This window comes from Martes martes (assembly GCF_963455335.1).
Source record: "Martes martes genome assembly, chromosome: 9".
Lineage (NCBI taxonomy): Eukaryota > Metazoa > Chordata > Mammalia > Carnivora > Mustelidae > Martes > Martes martes.
The window spans coordinates 132,780,407-132,802,442 of record NC_137896.1 but is presented as its reverse complement, the minus strand read 5'-3'; the positions used below and the strand labels follow the sequence as shown (position 1 = coordinate 132,802,442).

The 22,036-nt window shown below is 50.2% G+C and overlaps 3 protein-coding genes across 13 annotated transcripts in view; 2 read left to right on the top strand and 1 right to left on the bottom strand.

Moving 5' to 3' along the window:
- ASAP2 (ArfGAP with SH3 domain, ankyrin repeat and PH domain 2) overlaps positions 1–4,893 on the top strand; it is a 168,894-nt gene extending 164,001 nt beyond the window's left edge. For all 4 annotated transcript variants that reach the window (XM_080813411.1, XM_080813410.1, XM_080813409.1 and 1 more), the window contains one exon: positions 1,784–4,893. In XM_080813411.1, the coding sequence (XP_080669537.1) occupies positions 1,784–1,858 (75 nt within the window). In that variant the 3' untranslated portion in view covers positions 1,859–4,893. The remainder of the gene's footprint in view (positions 1–1,783) is intronic.
- On the bottom strand, positions 4,894–17,359 carry ITGB1BP1 (integrin subunit beta 1 binding protein 1). Of its 8 annotated transcripts, none has more exons than XM_080813412.1 (8): positions 17,171–17,359; positions 13,759–13,867; positions 12,668–12,771; positions 10,389–10,467; positions 8,546–8,682; positions 6,687–6,779; positions 5,584–5,733; positions 4,894–5,135 (listed from the first exon to the last, which is right to left on the bottom strand). In XM_080813412.1, exons 3-8 carry the CDS (start codon positions 12,737–12,739, stop codon positions 5,064–5,066), a joined length of 603 nt encoding a protein of 200 aa, XP_080669538.1. In that variant the 5' UTR covers positions 12,740–12,771; positions 13,759–13,867; positions 17,171–17,359; the 3' UTR covers positions 4,894–5,063. The 8 variants fall into 8 exon arrangements, with proteins under 8 accessions (XP_080669538.1, XP_080669542.1, XP_080669539.1 ...); XM_080813416.1 differs by having other exon boundaries at positions 13,776–13,867; positions 17,171–17,325; XM_080813413.1 differs by lacking the exon at positions 17,171–17,359 and adding an exon at positions 16,919–17,037.
- Positions 17,360–17,424: 65 nt separating this feature from the next.
- Positions 17,425–22,036, top strand: part of CPSF3 (cleavage and polyadenylation specific factor 3) — a 45,470-nt gene continuing 40,858 nt past the window's right edge. The window contains exons 1-2 of the mRNA XM_080812760.1: positions 17,425–17,616; positions 21,931–21,994. Coding sequence (XP_080668886.1) covers positions 17,567–17,616; positions 21,931–21,994 — 114 coding nt within the window. The 5' untranslated portion in view covers positions 17,425–17,566. The remainder of the gene's footprint in view (positions 17,617–21,930; positions 21,995–22,036) is intronic.

Sequence of the window (22,036 nt, the reverse complement as noted above, 5' to 3'; positions counted from 1 at the left end):
GAGCGCACTTCAGGGTCTGAAATGAGGCTGTGAGTTTAGAGAAGGCGCGGTCCCCCCCCCCATGCGGCCCGCGCGCTGGAGGGAGGCGAGCAGAGAGCTGACCCGGGGGCAGAGTCCGTGGGTGTCGGTCTTGGTCCTGCAGCGAGTCGGAACGTCCACGTGGGAGTGGAACGGCGTGCACCGGGTGTTCACCAGGTGTGACCCTAAGAATCCAGACGCAGCGCTTAACAGACTTGGTGACGTCATGTCACTAAACCTCGGTCCCCTCGTCTGTGAAAGGGAAGTCACCTCAGCACCGCCAGAGAGGTGACACCGCAGGCCCCAGTAAGAGGCTGCCGTCCAGAATGAGGCCCGTGGGCCCTGCGTGGGAGGCTGGCGGGGTCCGCCCCACGGGGGACACGAAGGGCCCAGCGCCGTAGGTGGAGCTCGGATGTCGCTCTGCTCTGTCGAGTGCGAGGCACGTCCGGTGGTGGCCCTGGCAGGGGCTTTGTGACCTCGGTGTCCTGTGGTACTGCTGGCTCTTTCCCCTCACGGGACTCAGGGGTCCGTTGGCCAGAGCCCCGCCTTCTGTGGGCTTCCTACGCCCAGCAGCCAGGCAGGGAAGGGGGCGGCCGCCCGTGGTCCTGGTTCCAGCCAGTGTGCCCGGCCTCTGTTCCCTGAGCCCTCACTGGGTGGCCGGACCTCGGCCGACTCCCACCCCACCCCCTGCCCCCGGCCCCCCGCCCCAAGAGCCGCAGCAGGTCTGGCTCTCACGCTCGTGTACGACGCGGCATGAGGGCGGGGCTCCCCGGGCAGTGGACTCAGCCTTTTGGAAAGTACCTGTTCGTTTCCACAACTGGGAAATACAGAAAGGCGTAAAGAAGAAAATCAGTGCTGCCCGTAATCCCAGCAGCAGCCCCCGCCCCCAGTCTTACCAACTGTATGACAGTGATTTTCTTTTAGACTTTTACTTACCTGCGTAATTTTACGTGGTTGAGATCGTACTCGGTGTATAACTGACATATTTTACCCAGAGTGAAACTCAGGGACTCTCGAAGCCTCTGGTGAACGCTTGACTACATTTAAAGGAGCCGACTCACACGTTGGCCACTTTCTGTGACTTTGCACCTCACAGACTTCTGACACTCGGTTTCTTCGGGAAAGAAAAGAGGCACGCTGGGGGCAGGAGTCGGACAGTTGTCCTGCCCGTGCTCCTGTCCGGCCCTCCCAAGGACGCCAGGACCCCAGGGCGTGCGCTTCCGTGCAGACACCCGGCCCGCCTGCCCCAGCGCCCCGACAGTCGGCAGGCACCGCACTCGACCCTTGAACAACGCGGGTGTGAGCTGCGTGTGTCCGCTTACACGGGGGCATTTTCTGATAAGTGCGGGATAGCACTTAAATGTATTTTTTCTTATGATTTTCTTCAGTTTCTCTCTCTAGCTTACTTAAGAACACAGGAGGTGGAATACACGTAGCGCCCAGGGGTGTGTTAGCCGCCTGTGAGGCTTCTGGTCAGCAGGAGGCCTTTCGTAGTTAAGATTTTGGGGAGTCAGAAGCTGGACGCAGATTTTCAACTGCAGGGGCGAGGGTGGCACTTTGAACTTCCGTGTGGTCAGGGGTCAACTGTATTTGAAACATGAGGCAAAGAAAAAAGGGAAACCAGTTTATCAATGTCTTACCCAAGTCATTCTTTCTCAGAAGAAATTCTTCTGAGCACATTTTTCCCCCAAGTGCCATAGCATTGTTCTTTGAAGTCTCTAATGTGTAGAATGTTGATAACCACCTAAACTTTTATTCATTTCAGATTGGCCACATCGACGGAGATCCCAGTCGCAAAGGAGCATTTCCCGTATCATTTGTGCACTTTATCGCTGACTGACTTGCTACTGAACAAAAACACTTCTTTTATCATTTGTTACGTTCCTGTTTGTTATTGGTACCAAAATTCTTGCCAGGTGACCAGTTTCATGAAATGTATTGTCCGGTAGCCCACTTCTCTCTGACTCTGCTCTTCTCTTTTACAAGCTCAAAGGCAACTTGTATGTATAAATGAATTGTTTTTATAATTTGTGGTTTTCATGAAATACTGCCATACTTTTATTAGGGAAAAATTGAATTTCCTAAAAGGTGAACTGAAAAGTTATTTTAACTCTACGTAATCAAGATTGTCTGTCTACAGAATTAGCTGAACCTAGAAGGATCTGAGTATTAGACATTCTTCCAGCCTTTCCCTGGCCCACTGCTAGAGTCGGTGACCCTCAGTGCAGTTTTTTAGGAAGTCGGTAAACTTGCTTTAGAAGTAGCCGAGCCCTGGACTTCCTAGAGAAAATGCTATCAGTTCACCTTTAAAGACTTTTTTTTTTTTTTTTTAAAAGATACACTTAAAAGATTTCCTGTGGAATCCACCCAAGGTTTAGTTAAAGCAACTTGAAAACTTACACCTTAGCATCGTACTTTCCGGCCCTAATTTGTGAGGTCGCAGCTCTCATTGTGTTCTGCATGTGCGTGTAGCCTGTTGTGAACAGTCCCACCTAGCACACCCGCCCGTGGTTTATTACGGCGTATGGTAATAGCAGCTAATTCAGTTCCTGTTCTAGAAACCTGCATTTCCTGAATTTGGTTAAAAACTAAGGATGATGGATTGCAAAAACAGTTCTTTAAACTAGTTTATATAAGCTTTAGGTGTTTTGGAATTCGCCTTCTCGACCCTCCCGCGTGTCCCAGCTAGAGGACGGTGGGCCAGCCCCCACTGTACACACACACCTGCTGTTTCCCACTGAGCATACCACCACCTTCCCTTTCTGGCCCCCGGGAATGTTTACTCAATTTAGTGTCTTGTATTTATATATTATACCAACAGGAATGGTAGATATACTGTTTTGAACTAGAATCTGTCCATCTGTTTGTAATCAAGAACATAGCTGAAATCTGTAGGTCCCAGGTAATAAAATCTTCCCAAACAGACATCCCAGTTCCACAGCGGAAGTCCCATGACGTCATTCTTAAACTGAAGCTACTGGGCGTGGGGGGGTTGGGTTGAGTGCCATAAAATCGGAATTCAGTAGTTTCGCGAACTTGACTGTCATACCTCTAAATAGAGTAATTGTGAGCATACGATTCATGGCAGGAATATTGGACACTTTGGCACTCTTTGAGAATAAATAGGCCTTGAATGCCCACTCGGATTTGGACCAGGAGTGAAGGGGTAAGTGTAGGTCTGGGCTTGGAAAGCGAGGCAGCGATGCCTCCGTGGTGACGATGGTACATTTGATGGGAGCAGCCCGTCTTCACTAGGCAAGACTCTTCTAAGTGCAGAGTTTTTTTTTTTTTTTTTTTAATTGCGTTGTACTTTTTGTTGCTGTTATAAAGGAAAACAGAACAAACTGGAATGTTTTATGATGTTGTGTGGCAATTGCTTTTTAAAGCCTTTCAGAGTTCTGGGTAAAAATGTGTCAGCTCTGTAATTAAAGTTTGTTTGTTTGTTTGTTTTTTTAAAGCACTACATCTGTTTTCACTAATTGTTAATTTCTGTTGCTCGAACCCTTCATTTAGTTAATTCCCTCACAGATTTAAGAAAGTAAATAGATTTTGCACAGCGCACTTATGTGTATTTTAACACAGTCCTCTTGCATCTGTGTCTTATAATCAGCCTTTTGGCCACTTGGCGCCAACTATCTAAGGAAGTAAAGTGGATTCCCGGCACCCTTTCACACCGGTCCCAGACTAATCCAGCAGGCTCACTGGTACAGAACTATCTCAGAAATAACTTTCTCCAGTTGACAATTCGGTGGTGCTACTGTGCAGTAATTACTACTACTCTTGCTAGAGGAGAAATTATATTAACTTCCCTGGTAACATCCTTCCCTAGTTATTTGCTCTTTGCAAATTAAAAAACAACTGAGAGGAAGGAAAACCTTGTAGATAACTATTTATATTTAAAGTTTACGTTTCATGAACCTTCGCTGCAGGATTCTGGCATCCTGCGTGCTGCCATCAGATCGGACTCGTAGGGGCGAGGGCTCCCGCGTGCAGACTCCCGGGTCCCGGGTGATGCTCCCCGGGGCGGGGAGCAGCCTGCGCAGCCGGGAGAGCGATGTGAGACGTACGATCCTCCATTCGTTCACTTGATTACTTCGAACTAGTTGCAGCGCGACTGTATATATTGTATAACCCGAATCAATTCTTATTTTCGTTGTCCGTAATGCGGTGATTTATAATTAGTTTATAATTAGAGCATGTTCAGTAAGTTGACGCCTCCTGTTCACTAGTCATTTGACTGGAAAAAAATAAAATACTTTTAAATGGACGTAGTGTTATTTGTGATGCTTTTAATCCTTCAGGCACTACTGCATATGAAAATGGTCCTTTAGAAAACCCCCCCGGCCCTCCGTACAGGAGATTCTCGACGCTATCTGATGCATGCGGTGGCCTTTCTTCTCTGAGGTAGAGACTCTGGTTGACCAGCATGCCATCCTGACCTACACTTTTAAAGTTTTACTTTTTGTGACCTGAGTCGGCTGTGTTGCTTTTCCAAACCAGGGTGACCAGAGCTCCCAGCCACGTGCTGTACAACCCACAGCAGCGGCCTCCTCAGAAAGCCCTCCCGGCTCGCCCACTCGCTGCCTGCACGTCTAGCACACTTAGATGTTAGGCTCATTTGGGTTTAAAAGTGACAGAGGAGGGGCACCTGGGGGGCGCAGTCAGTTAAGCGTCTGCCTTCGGCTCAGGTCATGATCTCGGGGTCCTGCGATCGAGCCCCGCGTCGGGCTCCCTGCTCAGCGGGGAGCCTGCTTCTCCCTCTGCCCCCACCCCGGCTTGTGCGCTCTCTTGCTCTCTCTCTCTCTCATAAATAAAAGTGACAGATGAAGTTTCTTTTTTAGTCCCAGAAAGTAGACAACCTCATTGAGACTTAAGTGTAATAAGACACATTTTAATAGAAAAGCAAATGACCACTATTTTATACGCTGCGTTTCTTCAGAAAATCTCAAGCAAGGGATCACTTGCGATTTCCAGAGTAGCTGAGCGCTGCAGACGGAAACCCACTGCCCGTCCGCACGAGGCTGGCTTCCGCTGGGCTGCAGAATTCAAGCTTTCTCAGATGTTAACACGGAGTCAAAAGCGGTGGATAAAACTTTGCAGATGGCTTGTGCCTGTTCCTGCAGTAAGTGACAAACACACAGTAAGAGACCTCACCGACCTCTTCCTGAACTAGCGTAGCCAGCAAATGTCTAAGTGTGCCCCTCTCAGCGCCTCCCCTCCGCCTGCACACCAACAGCTTTGGGAGGGCTGGGCACCACGTCCCCCGGACTGCCTCCTGCGCTCCCTCTGGGAGAAGCCCCTGCAGGCAACGTGTAGGAACTGGGCCTCTGGGGACAACGGCAACAGAACCAGGAGGGGCTGCCCTGCCCCTGAGATACCCACACAGGTGAGTGCTAATCCTGGCCCAACTGCCCGTGCGCGCGACAGGTCCAGGCAGCTGGCTGACCGCCGAGCATCAGCCGGCCCGTGGCTGCCACGTCTCCAGCTGCTGAGAACGCTGGCGGTCCCCTCTGGCCCTACCCACCCCCCATGAGTGGGACCAAGCGAGGCGGCGGGACACCTCACCAGGCTGCTGCACTGATAGACCCAGAGGCTGTACTCCTTGTTGCTGGCATCGGTGGTCTTCAGGGCCAGTAAGCTTTTTCCTGCCCCCAGGCCATCGTCGTAACATACCATGCGGATGATTAAATACAGAGCGTGCCGGTGTAAGACATCCTGGGAAGTCAGGGAAGGAAAGCATGACATATGGGCATCTTCGGAGCAGAATTTACTGTGAGGCTCTGAGCAGAGTGTATCTCTGCATCTGGCAGAAAGCAGTGGTAGAGGTTTCCTTCCCCTCAAAGGGATATTCCAGAATGGTCAGTTATGGGGCCGTTGCCTTCAGGGTTATCCCTTCCTACTTAAGATTCCAGAAAGACAGGAGTAAGATCTGAGTTCACGGTCCTGTTCTTTGTGCCTTGGATCCAAGCTGACAGCTGCCCTGAGCCAGAACAGGCTCCCAAGCCAAAACCGCATCAGGGGCCCACAGTGGGGGGTGTTGGCTGGGGGGCCCCACCATCCGGGAGAAGCACAAGGAGGCCTCTCTTCAGTCACCCTAAGAAATCGATCATTTTTTAAGACCAGCTGCCAGGACTGTTTACCAACCAACAGTTCTGCAAACAAGCAGAGAGAACAAGTGGGCCCTTAGCAGCCTGACTCCCAGCCTGGAACCCACTTTTCCCCTAACAAATTCCATTACTGGGCGCCTGGGTGGCTCAGTGGGTTAAAGCCTCTGCCTTCGGCTCAGGTCATGATTTCAGGGTCCTGGGATCGAGCCCCACATCGGGCTCTCTGCTCAGCAGGGAGCCTGCTTCCCCCTCTCTCTCTGCCTTTCTCGCTGCCTATTTGTGACCTCTGCCTGTCAAATAAATAAAATCTTTTTAAAAACAAATAAATAAATTCTTGGGGCACCTGGGTGGCTCAGTCGGTTAAGCAACTGCCTTCGGCTCAGGTCATGACCCTGGAGTCCTGGGATCGAGCCCCGCGTTGGGCTTCCTGCTCGGCAGGGAGTCTGCTTCCTCCCTCTGACCCTCTCCACTCTCATGCTCTCTCACTCTCTCTCTCCTCTCTCAAGTAAATAAATAAAACCTTTAAAAAAAGAAAACAAATAAATAAATTCTCTTACTCACATACTGATCTGATGATGATACTTTTATACCATACTTGGAAACTCCCATGATGAACTCTTCCTCCAGAGGAACGAAAGGCAACTTTCCATCTTGCTTTAAAGTAAAAATAAATCACGTGAGCTACGTTAAAAAGTACATTACATTCCGTAAATCTGAGTAGTCAAGTTTAACATCTGGCCATCACAAATCCAAACCCTTTCAAGAACGTGGGTACGCAGCAGCCCAGCAAAAACTTTTCCTCAAAGAGGCAGAAAACCTCTCACCAGGGTTTGGTTTCGTTTTGTTTTCACGGTCCACAGACCTGAGCAAATTTCCCATCCATTTGTCTTGACGTTATCCCTAATTGCAAATGGAGATCCCTCTCTCAGATCCCAGCAAGGCTTAAATATTTACATTAGAAAAAGAAAGGTATTTAGCTGTCAAAATACTCAAGGTTTGTGCTGCCGTCAGCACAGGAAACCATCAGGAAAGAGGGCTGCAGGACCCACTCCTGAAAGCCATTTTACATCCGTCCCAGATGGCAGGCATGTCTGCTCGGCCCCACATCCCGGGGCTGTGAGCCTGATGCGCAGTTACTGGGAAACAAAGTGGCAGGTGACAGCTGATGGCTTCCCTAGCAGATTATCCAGGCTTATCCCCTAAACCAGAACGCCGCCCTAACTTGCCTAATCCACAACAGGGCGGCGAGAGCGGGCCATCAGTCGATGCCCCTGCTGAACTGACTCTGGAACCACCTGCCCGCGTTGAAGAAATTCTAGTAAAGCAGCCGTGTCCACACGCCCCGACTGCCGGGGCCTCACGCGGCTACGGTAACTTCTGGCCCGTGGTGTCTCCCAGGAGGGCTCGAGCGCTCCAAGAATCAAGAGCTGGGATACCACCAACGCGACTGTGTTGATGGAATTTTGACAGGCCCCAAGTCTACGGGCCCCGAGCAGCTCAGCAGTGCTGACAGCAGGAAGCTAATCCTCGCGCGCTGCTGGGGGGCCGATGTCATCAGCGACCCTTTCGGGGTCATACTTCGGGGAGGGCTGGCTTGCACTCGTTGGGATGACAGATGCCAAACCAAACGCCGGGACACTGCCTGCATCCGGACCAGCGAGAGGTCTCGTGGGACGCACATTCGCCGGCTGCTTCCCCTCAGACGGGAGAGACCCCCTGTGCTTTACGAGGGCACGAAGCCGCGAATTTAGTGACCCGTCCTCCACCAGTCACCAGCCACACAGCCCGAAGAGTAACCAGCGCTCTAAGAACGGGCGAGGGAATCTTCCCCTTGTGGTGATGACCCTTTGCTTAAACAAACACAAAGACCTGCGATGGCATTTTCTGGAAACTCAGGAAGCACTGACTGTCTTCGGCCCATCCACTCCCACACCGGCGGGGGTACAGATCATACGGTATCTGCGGCCCTGACTTCACACCTTGGCTTGGTCGCCGCCTTCATTCTGAATTTTCCTTCACAATCATTTCTTTTTTTTGAACTTCTTGACCGGGATATGTCTAGAAGCCCACCTCCCCTCAACTCTGGTTGCTAACGGTGTGAGGGCCCGGACACGTCACCTCCGCTGGGAGACACGTTACTGGAGGGGCGGTGGCTAGTTGGGGGGCAGATCTGGAAAGGCCGGCAGAAGTTTTCAAAGACAGACCTACGGTGTATATAACCCGTCACCGCGCTCAGCAACTCATTTAAACGAGGCAGTGAGCCCCTATCTTTGAAGGAAAGAACTCTCCGTTCCCAGGGGACTCCCCATCTCTAGGCACCATGTACCACCTATGAGCACAGTGCTCAGTAAATATTTAACAGTGATAAAAGCGATTCTCTAGAATGTTCAAAAATTTAAACTTTTTTTTTTTTTTTTTACCTGGGCAACATCTATGTAATTGATGAGGTCTAGAGGCCCTTCAAGACTTTTTCCTTCAGAGAATTTCAGTTTCTCAATGGCACCAACATATTTTATTCGAAATTCCGCACAGGTATCTGAATTGTTGTTGCTTTGTCCTAAAGGTGAAAGAAAAACCGTTAGCAGTAAGACTTCAAAAGAAATATCTACATTAGAGAGTGTCCTCAATCCCTTCACAAATAAAAAACACTGTGTTATCAGAACTTAACCTTTAATGAAAATAAAAGAAAAATTCTAATGCAGGATTACTTGAAGTAATAGGAAAGAACTTGGAATTTAACCTCCTCCTCCGTGACTCACAATACACTAAACGTATAAAAATCTCAATAAGAGGGGCGCCTGGGTGGCTCAGTTGGTTGGACTGCCTTCGGCTCAGGTCATGGTCCCCGAGTCTTGGGATCAGGTCCCACATCGGGCTTCCAGCTCCGTGGGGAGTCTGCTTCTCCCTCTGACCTCCCCTCTCATGCTCTCTCACTCTGTCTCTCTCTCTCTCAAATAAATAAATAAAATCTTTAAAAAAAAATCTCAATAAGAGTAAATTAAAACAGGAGAGGGGCGTCTAGGTGGCTCAGTGGGCTAAAGCCTTTGCCTTCGGCTCGAGTCATGATCTCAGGGTCCTGGGATCGAGCCTCGCATCGGGCTCTCTGCTCAGCGGGGAGCCTGCCTCCCCCTCCCCTTCTCTGCCTGCGTCTCTGCCTACTTGTGATTTCTGTCTGTCAAATAAATAAATAAAATCTTTTTTTTAAAAAAGAGTAAATTAAAACAGGAGAAAACTAAAATGTCGACTAGATAATGATTGAGTACCTTCACGATACGTGAAGATATTTAAGCTTTTTTTGGTTTTTTGTCCCTCTTCACTATGTTCACTGTTAACTTGTTTTCCTGACTCAGCAAACCTGGTCTACATAATAATAACAGGTTTTTTCCTGCAGAATAATGCCAGACAGGAAGTTCCTTCACACGAACAGATGTTAGGGTACATGACACAGGCAACAGGCTGAAGAACTGTGTGCCAGAAAATCGAGCCAGGGCCAACGCGGCCACCACGTGTCCCCGCATCTGCCACGTTAAGGCGATACTGCGTGGTTACTTCTAGGTTATGCTTATGGTTAAAAAAAAAAAAAAAAAGATGCCCACATTTTTAATATTTTTAAGGCATCTAGACCTGACGCTACTGTGTTCTCTGGTACGTGATACGGTTCCTATCTTCATCCCACCCTCTGTTGTCCCCACTTTCCACAGACTGTCAAGTCTAGGATTCTAAAGGGAAAAGTATAAAGACACTTTCTTGTAGACAAGAAAAGGAATATTTTTTTTGTATTTCCAATTAGACGCTAGCTGTTCTCTGGCCTGGGTTAGAAGCCACCTTTTGATTTGTAAGGAGCTACTAATCTCAGGTGGCTGCACACACGTTCGCAAGGGTCCGTGACAGGGGCCACCCTAATGACCGTGACCAGTGGCTGGGTCTCCGCAAGAGGCTTTCCCTGCACCCCACGAGCCATGCAATTCCAGTAGAACCCACACTTTGCCACCCCATATCCTAAAAAGCTGGTCTGAAACCTCTGAGCTGTCACCACGACGTCAGCCACACACGTTCGTGCTCCGGGCGCGGTGAAGAGCCGGTTGCCCCCGTGCAGCGAGCGGCCGACCCCCTCCCGCCAACCCACGTCCCACCAGATCTTGGGCCATTTGTAAACTCTCGCCCGACGCGGCAGAGACCGAGAAACCTCAAGTGCGTGGGGATTGACCGCGCCGCTCGGAGAAAGGACGTGAGCCTCGCGGAGCCGTCCCAGCTTCTCCGCACCTGAGCTCTTGGTCGAGTCCGTATCGAGGCTGGCCACGGTGCTGGATCGGGAGAGCCCCCCGAGGCTGGAGTCCACGGACTGAGAGGCAGCAGACACACACAAAGGCAAACAGAATTAGACACCGTCTTCTCGCGAGTTCTCTGCCAAACATTTGCATTACTCATCGGGGACAGCTGAATCAACGTCGACAAAAGCAGGGCAGACTGACGGACTGGGGCAGATTTTTCTAAAGATGAATTCTACAGCAAACTTCAAAACCCAGGTAGCCCCACCTGCCCTTGCCAGAAGACAGCATCAGGTAACTGCGGTGTGGACACTCCCAGCATGAGCAAAGCCATGCCCCCTGCCTCCTCGTGAGGCCCCTGGTATTTGGGCCGGGTGTGAAAACCTACACTTTGCTTCCACGTGATGCCCAAAAGGAACCCCACGTGGCATGCAGGCAGCGAGTATGATTCTACACGATAAAATGAGCAGAGCTAGCCAGCGGGTGAACGATTTACCCGAGGTTACATCAGGGAACTCGCCCAGCCCCCCTCAAGGTCACCTGCTCCCCACCCATGGGCCTTGGCCATTGGTCCCACGGGTACCTGGCCCGCTCGGTCACCACGTGCAGGCCACCTGGCAGACGGAGCACAACTACCAGGGTGAGATGCAAAGGAAAACCAACACGGTTGTTAAGTAAAACACGGAGGCTCATACATGCTGGCGCAGCTTCTACATAACTGTGCTCCGGGTAGGCTTTGTTTCTTTAGAAACGACATTCTGTGAAAACTTTGGATTTCACGGTCACTCACTTCTTTGCACCTCAAGTCAAAATTAGATATTAGACAAGCAATATACTCAGATTTTTTCCATGTTCAAGAAGTGAATCGAGGTGAAGGCGAAAATGCATCAGGTCTTATAAATACGTCTTTTCCCTTTTACGGTAACTGCCCTTCTTAGAGTACAATGTAAAGCGAGAATAGAGCTGCAGGCACAGAGACGTTCCCCGTAATGCTACATGTGGGACCGAACACTGGAAACACCGCACATACTCCACGGGAGAGGGGAAGGGAACCGGAACTAAGATGCTGTTACAACCTGACACGGACTTCCGGGATGAGCTCGCCCTGCGGACTGAGTAACAGTGAGCTTCCGTGCTCGGAACTACGGGCCCACCCTGGACACCACCAGTCCCCAGCGAACCTCTCTCCGCTCGAGCACAGCGGGAAGGGAGAAACCGGTCTGCTGTTCCCGCGTCCAGAACAGACCGCAGGGAGAGCTTCCATCAACCTAAAGCACAACTTGGCTTGGAGACCACACGGGGGGCTCCACCGTCTTCGGGGGGAAGTCCTCCCGCGCAGGGGGCCCCTTCTGCCCCTCTCCGGCCCCCACCCCCCCCCCCAGCCACGTCGGAGAACCCAGGGCTTGGAGCTACCATCTCAAGCTACCAGCAAGTTCCCCCGGGAATCCAAAAACCTACTCCGCCGACAGCAAGCCATCGAGTCTCCCTTCATCCTTTCTCTGGTCTGGAAAACAGGCTGGGGCCTCGCGCCAGGGCTACAGAGCCAACAGCAGGGAGGGCCGTGACTACCTTCAGTTCAAAACCCTTCAAGAAAACTCCGTCTTCCCACTCGAAGGCAGGATCCCTAAAGCGTCAAGTTTCTGTGGTTCTGGCTAGGAGCATCTCTGCTCAGTGAAAGTCCCGAGTGGCGGTCATGTGCGTCTCCACTCCCTGCGGTGTGGCCGCTGGTACCCGGGGTGGTGCCCACGGGCTCCTGCCCGGCCTCATGGCGTCCTGGCACTCGCATGCTCTCAGGGTGGAAACTGAGAACCACGGACCGGGGCCAGGGAGGAGGACGCAGGCCTCGACGGTCCCTTCGCAGTCACAGACCCCACACTTCTTTAGCATCCTAAACATGGCATTTTCCTCACGATCCAACTCGCTCGCTATTAAGTAAACAGAATTCTAGTGGTGGGCACACACCCCACACCTTGGAATTCAAGAGCTCTGGCCCCTGCACGGGCCTACAGTTTCGATCATGCAGAACATTAAAAAATCAGTGTTTCAGCGAGACCATTCATTCGCCCTGTGCCATCCGGGTTCGTGAATTTAATCACCTCGGGAACTCTCCAGAACAAAAGAAAAATTAAATTAAGCACAGACTGTGTCTCTAGTGCCGAAAATGAAGGTCAAAACACACCTAGTCCGAGGTGGTTAGGATGCTTTGTGCAGAATCAGTCACACGAACCCAAATGCTCACTGCGTTACGATTCCGGTCCTGGTTTCACCCCCTACCTTGCTCTTAGAACTGATTTCACTACTCTGGGAACTGCTGCTACTGTGTCGCTTTTTGCCTTTCCGAAACATTTTTCACCATAGCTGGATCCCAATGCGCTCCCCTAGAAGAACAAATGGTGGTTAGTCAGAGCAAGAAAACCAACTTGAGATCACTTTATGTGCAACAGGAATAAAAATCATCAGTTCCTTCCCTGGCCGCGGTGTATTCCTCCTACTGGATAAGGAAATCTTTTCCTCTGACCACCAAATCTGGACGCTACTGGTTCATTCTTTCTTTCCTTTTAGATTTCAAAAATCTAACCCAATGCACCAAAAGGACAGCAACCTTCCTGTCGTACTTGGGGCTGTGAAAGGCATTGTTGTCGGAAGCGACAGACACACTCAGAACACTCAAGCGCCTTTCGTCTCTTTAATCAACTCAAGAATGAGCAAAAGAGGTGCCGCACTCATTAACCAACCGAGATCCTGACATTCAGCTGCTCTCTCGGGCTGGCATCCTGTGAATCGTAGCGCTTAGCACAGAGGACATTATGCCTCTCAGAAATGGGCATTTTTCTCGATGTCCTGAGCGATCTTTAAGTAAAAGTTGACACCAGAATGTTCCCAGGCGCCACCTCTCTCCCACAAAACCAGGGAGGGAGGCGACCTTAAGTTGTCCGGAGTCAGTCTTACACGTATCCCTTTCTAAGTCATTGTTAATGTCCTGGACACAAAATTTATCCTTGCGCATTTCACAGGAGCACATCTAATATACTTGAAAAATTACTGACTAACCTTCCTAACAGTACATAGTTCAAATGCTTCCAAAGACATTGTGTCACATTTATCCCCACAACAACCTGGTGACACATTCAGGTGCTCCAGATGTTTTTCTTTTTTTTTAAGGCTTTCCCTCGCCTGTGCTGCATATTATGCTGGGGGCTCCCAGCCGCTAGCCTCAGGGGGCCTACAGAAGGTAGGTTCTAATCTGCCTTGTATAGATGACGGAGCTGTCACCCATTTTTCAGGAGGCATCATGAGTAAGATAACCTCACAAATTTTTACCGAAGATCAGATCCTACAGAGGGGAACGAGGGAAATCAGCTTACGGTAAAAAGAGTACTACTTTATTGTCTTCAAGGGTCCCACAGCTGGCAGTGCGCACAGAGAACCTCCTCTCATTCTGACATGGTCAATTCTTTTCAGGAAAACGGGTACCTGATGAAGGAAAAAGAATGAGTCAATCATGGGGCAGTCACTGAGTGTCCCTGATCCCATCAGAAGTTTTTCCCACCCTATCTGGAAACCCCATTCTCAGTCCAGTCACCAGGGTCTGACCTTAGGCCACTCGCCCGAGACTGACTCCCCAAGCCCAAGCTTCTTCTTTTTCATTAGCTCCATCATACAACTTATTTCTAGGTTTTTGCTTGATTTGTGAAGTAGCAAGAAAATCTGATTTGTTCACTCATTCCTGAGTGAGCATCTCTTAGGTGCTGGGGGAAATAACGCCCCTGACCTGACCTCAGGGAGCCCATTCTCAGAGGGATGAGACAGCCCAACAAGAAAACCAAACACATGGCTAGAAACAACCGATACAAGGAAAGCAAAAGCGAGTTCAGGAGAAGCAAGTTCAGGATTTGCAACTGATGCAAGGAAGGGTGAGCATTTTAGACAGAAAAAGATGCTCTGAAGAAGTGAACAGTAAGGAGACCTGAAGAAGGGAGGGTGGCCACGTAAGTGCGGAGGAAAAGCATTCTGACAGAGAGTAGGGCAAGTGCAAAGGTCCTGAGGGCACACGCCAGCTGCAAGGAACAGCGACAGGCCAATGTGGCTTTCGCTGGAGCAGGAAGGAGGGAGAGGGACAGAGCCACGGGAGGGAAAGATCCACAGGAGGCCTTGGAAACCACAACAAAAGTCTGGGGTTTATTTTGCGTTTAGCAGAAAGGTACAGTTAAAGAGCAGTTAAGTCGGGGTGCCTGGGTGGCTCAGTGGGTTAAAGCCTCTGCCTTCGGCTCAGGTCATGATCCCAGGGTCCTGGGATAGAGCCCCGCATCGGGCTCTCTGCTCAGCAGGGAGCCTGCTTCCTCCCTTCTCTCTCTCTGCCTGCCTCTTTGCCTACTTGTGATCTGTCTGTCAAATAAATAAATAAAATCTTTAAAAAAAAAAAAAGCAGTTAAGTCATAGGATGAGACTTCTGTTTCAGGAAGATGATAAGCTGCAGGTAGAGAACTAGCTGCATAGGATACAAGTAAAAAGAGGAAGATGAATTATCAGGTTATACTGGGGATCACTTGCTGCCATCAATCACCTAGCCTTCAAAGGACACTCTTCAGACGGACGAGATGGCAAGAGAGCCTTATTCCCAGATCTACACAAACTGGGTTAACCTAGCAGCATAAAGTGACATGTTAGCACTCTCTGGTCAGAATCTTGGTATGTATTATATTTAAGGACATGATATCTTAAGTGTGTGTTTCGATATACGTATGTTTCAATATATATGTTTTAATATATATAATAATTTTAAATGCAATTTTAAAATAAAATTTTATTCTATTGCTAGTGAAATCCTGAAGCATCCCTTTAAGCCCCCAGAATACCAGAATGCTTTGAAAATCACCCCATTGGTATTATCACGTCTTTGCAAGTCCTTAAGACTTTCCATCACCAGTCTAGGAGCTGAGGAAGGGAAAGGCATTTTATTAAAGTCTTTGAGATCTGCTGCTATTCTGATGCATGTTCTTAAGCAAATCATTCTTGTCTCTAAACTATTCATGCATGAAAATGAGGCCAAAGATACTGATTGTCACTTGGATGTTCCAAACTTGTCAAATGCAAAAATGCCTGAAGCCAACTCTTCATCTCCCCTTCAGTATCTGCTCCACCTCTCCTCTCTCCCTTTCAGGAAATTCTAGCATTTCTGGTAGAAGCCAGGAAATCACCAACTGTGCAAAGTCCTCCAGGCCCCACATCAAATAAAATACTAAGATCCACTGACTCTATCACCTGAACAGTTCGCTCATCCACACCTCTAACAGGCCATTGCCATCACTAGACCACTGCTGTGTATCAGCTGCTGACAGCAGTGCTGCTGATAGCAGTGGCTGGATCCTGAACCCGTAACAACGCACAGATACACAGTTTGACGTGCCATTTAAGGAATTCATGTCCCAACGGGACTCCCTGCCACTTTAAATCTACCACCAAGCTCCAGCTAAAATGATTTCTTTCAAACTCAAATCTGATGTCCTTATCGGGCTTAAAATCTTTCGCTGGCTCACCAACATTAGAGATCAAAGTCAAAGCGCCCTGCCAGGACCCACAAGGTCCTGCATGATGGGGCTCCTATCTACCTCTCTAGTTTCATCTTCCACAACCAGCTTCATACCTTATTCTCTAAGGAATGCAAAGCGTTTCCAGGTTCCGAGCATGCACTCTGCTCTGTTTCCATGCTTTGCTCCTGCCATGCCGACTGCCTGGAAGGAATGCCCTTGCACCTTTTATCCAGTCAGCTACTCACTTTTCAAGACTCAGTTCAGGCTGCTTCTTAACTAGAAAGCTTTGGCTGGACCTCCAGGTTGGGCTAAGGGACTGGTACTCCACACCTCGAGCATATACCCGGACCCCAGCATTAGCCTGCTGTTGCCTACTTAGAACTACCTTCGAACTATCTCACTGTAAGCTCTCAAAGATGGGGGCGAGGTAATTCACCTCTGTGACCCCAATGCCTGGCACAGGCTGGCAGAGGACATGCTTAATGACCTGAAGAACCTTCTGGGAAGATGACATCCAAAGAACTTCCTGTCTTGAACACCTACCGTGTACCGCCCAGTGCGAGGTGCTCCATATACCTGTGACCCTCGCTAAAGACCGACAAGGGTGCAGTGGCACAGTCCCTTTAAAACGAAGAAGCCAAAACTCCAAGGGACTTGGCCAAGGTCGCCAGGCTACTCATGGATGGGGCCAAGTTCGGCACCTAGAGAGACCCCATCCTGCTTCCCACCTGGTCCGCACTGTTCTGTTGTGCCTGCCACGTGCAGGTGCGCACGGTGACAGCAAACAAGACCCACTCCACCCGGGCCCTTCGCGGGTGCAGCGGGGGTAGAGGAGGGAAGGGGGGAGGGGGTGGAGGGTGCAGAAACCAACAGGAGCCAGCACGAAAAGGCAGTGCTCCTCACGCCCCACAGGGCCAGCCTGACTCGGGAAACAGCCCCGCGGAAGCTCCCACTCCCGCCGCCGAGTCTCACAGGGCAGAACCACACACGACACCTGTCGTCGCAGGAGCTGCCCGCCCACCCCAGACAGGAACCGCGCACCGGGGGCACCGCCTCCTCCCGCAGGCCCGCGCCGCGCCGCCTCCAAGCCCGGGTCCCGGACCCCGGGAAGGCGGGTCCCGGGGGAGACCGCGGCCCCCGCGGCCCCACCCATCCGCCCCACAGCGGGCCTCCCCGCCCGCGCCGCCTTCGGGGCCTGCGTTCCCGGCCAGGCTCAGCCCCTGTTCGGCCAGGGCCCGGCTCTCACCTCACAGCCGCCGGCGCGTCGCCGGGGCCGCCTGTGGTCGGGGTCAGACACCCACCGCCGGGGGAACCGACGCCCGGGCAGCCGCTCCAGTTCTAATTCCAGCGCCAGCTTTTCCGGCGCCCCCGGCCCCGCCCGCCGAGCCCCGCCTCCGAGACGTCGCGCAGGCGCGGCCAGCCCCCTCGGATCTCCGGACTCCGCGGGGGGAGGAACCTCGCGCCCAAGCGTCGGCGACCGGAAGTCGAGGGGAGGGGCCTAGTGTCGCGGGCGCCGGAGTGCCGGAAGCTGTGCCCTTGGTGGATGGGGTTTTTCTACCATTGGTTCCCCGTGGCTCCGCTTTCTATTTAGGAGACTCCCGCCACCTGTTCCTCAGCCCCGCTTCCCCTTCAGACTTCCGAGATGTCTGCGATTCCTGCTGAGGAAAGTGACCAGCTGCTGATCCGACCCCTGTAAGGGCCCAGCGAGAGAGGGAACGAAGCCACGGGCTGTGAGAGGCGAGGCGGGGTGGCCTTGTGGTTGGCCTTCTAGGTCGCCCCCTCGCCGGCAGGCCTGTGGAGCCGGCCCCTTGGTCCGCAGTTGCCGGCCAGGCCTCTCAGGCTGAAGGGGTTGGAGAGCGGTGGACCAGAACGGGCCGGCTAGGTGGAATGGGACTTGGCTTTATTCTTCAGTCTCGGGAGAAGATGTTGTGGGGGCGGGAAAAAATGTCGGGGCCCCCGGGGCGCTGAAGAGTGGCAAGCCTGGGAAAGCGGTGATGCTGGTGGCGGCAGGATGAGAGGAGGACCTGGGTTAGGCTGTGGCGGTGTGAAGAACTAAATCTGTTCATTATTTCCTCCAGGACTTGACGTTTGCCAAGCAAGATGTGAAAGAGGGAATCAGTTAGCTGTGAGTTTTGGCGTTCTGACTTCAGACCCTAGCAGCATAAGAAAGACAGAAGGAGAGGGAAAGAGCAGAGATGTTAAGGACAAAAACTCAGCTCTTGGTTGTCTATGAGAAGGCTCGTCTTTCGGTGGCGATGGCCTTCTGCCCGGGAAACACTTTGCAGATCTGGAATGCGGCTAAGAGGGGGAAGCAGCTGCAGAGAACCTTTCCCCGTAGACAAGCAATTTGAATTCACAGACATATAATTAGATACAAGTTAGCTTCTCATTCACTTGTGCATTTTTCAGAAGGTAGACTGTGTCTGCTCATCCATTCGTAAGGGCTAGTTGAGCACCTCCTGGGAACGTACGGCAAGTTTCCCACTGCCTAGTTCACACCTGCCCTCTCTTCCTGTGTTCAGCAGACACTGAGCAAGTGTCCAGCACCGCACTAAGCACTGGAGATGCGAATAAGACAGCGCCGAGTTAACTGAATTCACCCTTTCAGAAAGAATTGCAGTGCAAAATGAAAAGTTCCGGAGGGACAGTTTGGCATAATAGGAGACCCTTACTTTGGGATCAGACTTGGAATTCAGTCCCTACTCTCTCACTTGCTAGGACAGCAACTTCCCCAAACCTATTTTTCTCACGTGAAATTAATATGGCTTCACTTATTGTGAGGATCATAGTAGGTGCTCAGTAAATGGTGTATTCTGAGTGTATGTACACATCGGCATGCACTGAGTGCTGGGAGAGTTATGGAAAAGGGATTTCTCACAAATTGAGAAGAGAAGGCTAGTTCCTGCATCCTGGAAAACACAGTGCGTGACCTGAGCCTTAAAGAACAAGTAGGAATTGACGACAGGTCAAGTGCTGGGCAAGGATGTTCCAGGCAGCAAAAGTGGCACAGGTGAAAATGAGAGTGGTCACAGTTTGTGGCTGGTTTCCTCGTGGCTGAAAGATTAGCAGATGAAGTAGGAGAGGCTGTCAGGGACCAGCTTGTATATATACTGAGGAGTCTGGGCATTTATCATGTCAGTTCTAGGGAGCCAATGAAGGGTTTAAGCATCGAAGAGATATAGTAGGAACTGTGCTTAGGAAGATCACTGCTATCAGCAGTGTAGCAGATGAAAAAGAGTGGATTTGGTGGTGGGAATCCAGGAGGATGTAATTGAAATAATGCCGGAGAAAAGCAGGGAGAGCTTGGAATGAATGAAACGAACATCGGTGAGTTGGAAAGAAGTAGGTTTCAGAGACTAAGGAAGTGAAATCTTTATAGTTCTGTAGCTCATCAGATATATTGGAAGGGGTACTTATGGAGAGGAATGTTAGGATGCCTTGGATTCCTGGGTTGGGCAACTGGTAAAAGGTTGTGTTATTCACTCGAGTACGGGAGCTGGGGCAGGTCTGGAATAAATTTGGGAGTTCTGTTGTTTTGTAACAGCCTTACTGAAATATACTTTGCATATCATATAACTCCGTAGACGTGTACAATTCAGTGATTTCTGCTATATTCACTGACTTGTACAACCATCACCGCTATCTAATTCCAGAACATTTTTATCATTCCAGAAAGAAAGCCTGAACCCGTCAGCAGTCACTCCCATTTCCCCCCAACTTCCCCAGTCCCTGGCCACCACTGATCCACTTTCCTTCTCTACAGATTTGCCTATTCTGGACATTTCCCTGAAATGAAATTATATAATATGTAACCTTTTATGACTGGCTTCAGCTTCTCCCACTTAGCATAATGTTTCCAAGGTTTATAATTTGGGAGTTTTTAGTCAGTAAGTATTTCTTGAGATTTTTTCCATACCAGGTGCTGCAGCTGAATAGTAGTTAACAACATAGACGATGTCTCTGCTCGTACGGCATCTTCATTTTCATAGTGAGGAACAAACCGTTTAATACGTAGATAGAGTAACTTCATGTAGTTATGTTATGATAGAGTTGTGTGAAGGGCAAACGAGAGGGTAGTCAAGAGGAGGCTCAGAAGGTGACATTTGGACTGAGACCCAAATAAGGAGCCAACCATGTCAATATCTGAGGGATATTCCAGGAAGAAAGCAAGTGCAAGGGACTTGTGAAAACTAGTTTGGCACATTTGAATATAAGGTGCCTGTGTGATAGCCCAGGAGAAAGAGCTAAATGCCAGGTGTATTTCAGAGGTCTGGAATTCAGGAATCTATCTGGGCTATAGATACGGACTTGGAAGTCGTCAGCATGTCAAGAACCCGAGACCAAAGATCACAAAGCCTGAGCAGTGGGCCACGGAGAGCCCCTCACAGTACTAACATTTGAAGTGTGGGCAGGGGCGTCTGAGTATGAAGGAAACTCCAGAGGAAAACCAGGGTCCCCGATGAGAGCACGACTCAGAAATGTCAAGGGAGAAGCGCTCAAAGAGGGATGACGGCAAGGGGTGACGGGCCGCGCAGAGAACAAGAGAAGGGCGCGAAAGGCTATTTGCACTTGGCAACAAAGAGTCAAGTTGCAAGTACAGATCCAGAGGAGTGGTTAGCTTGCAGGGAACTGAGTGGCCGGAGGTGAGGAACCAGCAGCGGGAGCGAGCACAGCTCTTAGGGGGCTGGGGAAAGGAATAACGAGACTAAACGAAGTCAGAGTGGAAGGATTTTAATTTTCGGGCGAGAATGCAGTAGCACATGTCCGTGTGAGGCGAAAGTAGATGGGAGGGGCAGAGTCGGTGAAGCAGCGGTGTCCGGGGCCTCAGGAGGACGGAGTGTGTAGAGTGGAGAACGTGGCAGCCAGATGGGCTTCGGGACAGTAAGCGAGCGCTGCTGTATCGCTCCGGGAGAAATGGAGGGAGACACAGTGCTGGTGGGTTGGTAAGTGAAGTCGAGGAAACAGGCAAAGATGAACTGTAGAAGGCCCTTGCCTCGAGTGAAGAGGAAGTGGAAGATAGAATGGAGAACGGGGACAAAGTTTGAAATAGTTGCTATGGAAACCAGAAGAGGAAACTGAGCTAGGGATGCTTAAGAGGTTGCCTCGTGGGCCAGTGAGAGCAGGAGGCCAGGGATTCAGGGTAGCAGCACGGTTGTTTGATTTTCCGTATCAACATCGCGCCCCGCGCTAGGGTCTCCGCTTGGGGAGCCACCTCGTGTGTGTCTCCCAGGAAGTGGACCAGGTTCCTTGAGATCATGGCATTTCCATATGCTAGGCACCGTGGTATTGAATGAGTGAGTGAAATGTTGCCTAGGTGGGTGGGGAAAGACATCAGAGAAGGTGAGGGACTAGAAAAACAGGTGAGGTTGAACTTCAGGTGCATCTTGTGATAACTGGAATTTAAGGCTGTTGTACTCATTTAAGAAGAAAAGAAAATTGTCGAAGTACTTGGCATCCAGTATCTTGAAATAAGAAGTTAGAGGGCAAAGGGACTGAGATGCACGGCTACGAATAAAATGTCTGTTTAAATTTAAGCTATAATGTAAAACATAAATACATATTATGCTCTTAAAGGCAACGAAAGAATTTTGAAGTGCTTACAGGTTTACATTTAAGTGCTAATCCTGGAAGTATGAGCCCATCAACTGCGTAACTGCCAGATTTCCATGACATCATGATGTAACTGCCAGATTTCCGTTACATCATGATTTAACCTTAACCTTCAGAAGATTGAACTTAACCTTGGGTGTCTTGTATCTGTACCATCTCCTCTCACCATCTTAGCAGCTGCAAAAATCCCTCAACTCCCAAGGGTCACTTTCCATCTTTTCCCATTTAGACACTGTTCTTCCCTGTCTTTGTAGTAAGTTTCTCAAACTCTTAGCTGCCTCAGATAAGTGCTATCATCAAATGGGGCATAATTTACATTGTAAAAATGTTTGGATTTATTGTGCTTGATTTTCATTGTTTTTAATCATCTTTTCTTCTCCCCTTGAATGTTTGCAGTGGAGCTGGGCAGGAAGTAGGAAGATCATGTATTATCCTGGAGTTCAAAGGAAGAAAAATAATGGTAATTATGTTCTAGTCGGGATAATGATCCAGCTCTTTCTGG

What these genes read in the sequence shown, in the direction of transcription:
- ITGB1BP1 (XM_080813412.1), bottom strand. Translation starts at nt 12,739, where the DNA reads ATGTTTCGGAAAGGCAAAAAGCGACACAGTAGCAGCAGTTCCCAGAGT. An exon ending in TATCATCATCAGATCAGTAT is followed by an intron (nt 5,734 to 6,686) that starts GTGAGTAAGAGA and finishes CTGACTTCCCAG; the next exon opens with GATGTCTTACACCGGCACGC. An exon ending in TCTATCAGTGCAGCAGCCTG is followed by an intron (nt 5,136 to 5,583) that starts GTGAGGTGTCCC and finishes CACTTACTGCAG; the next exon opens with GAACAGGCACAAGCCATCTG.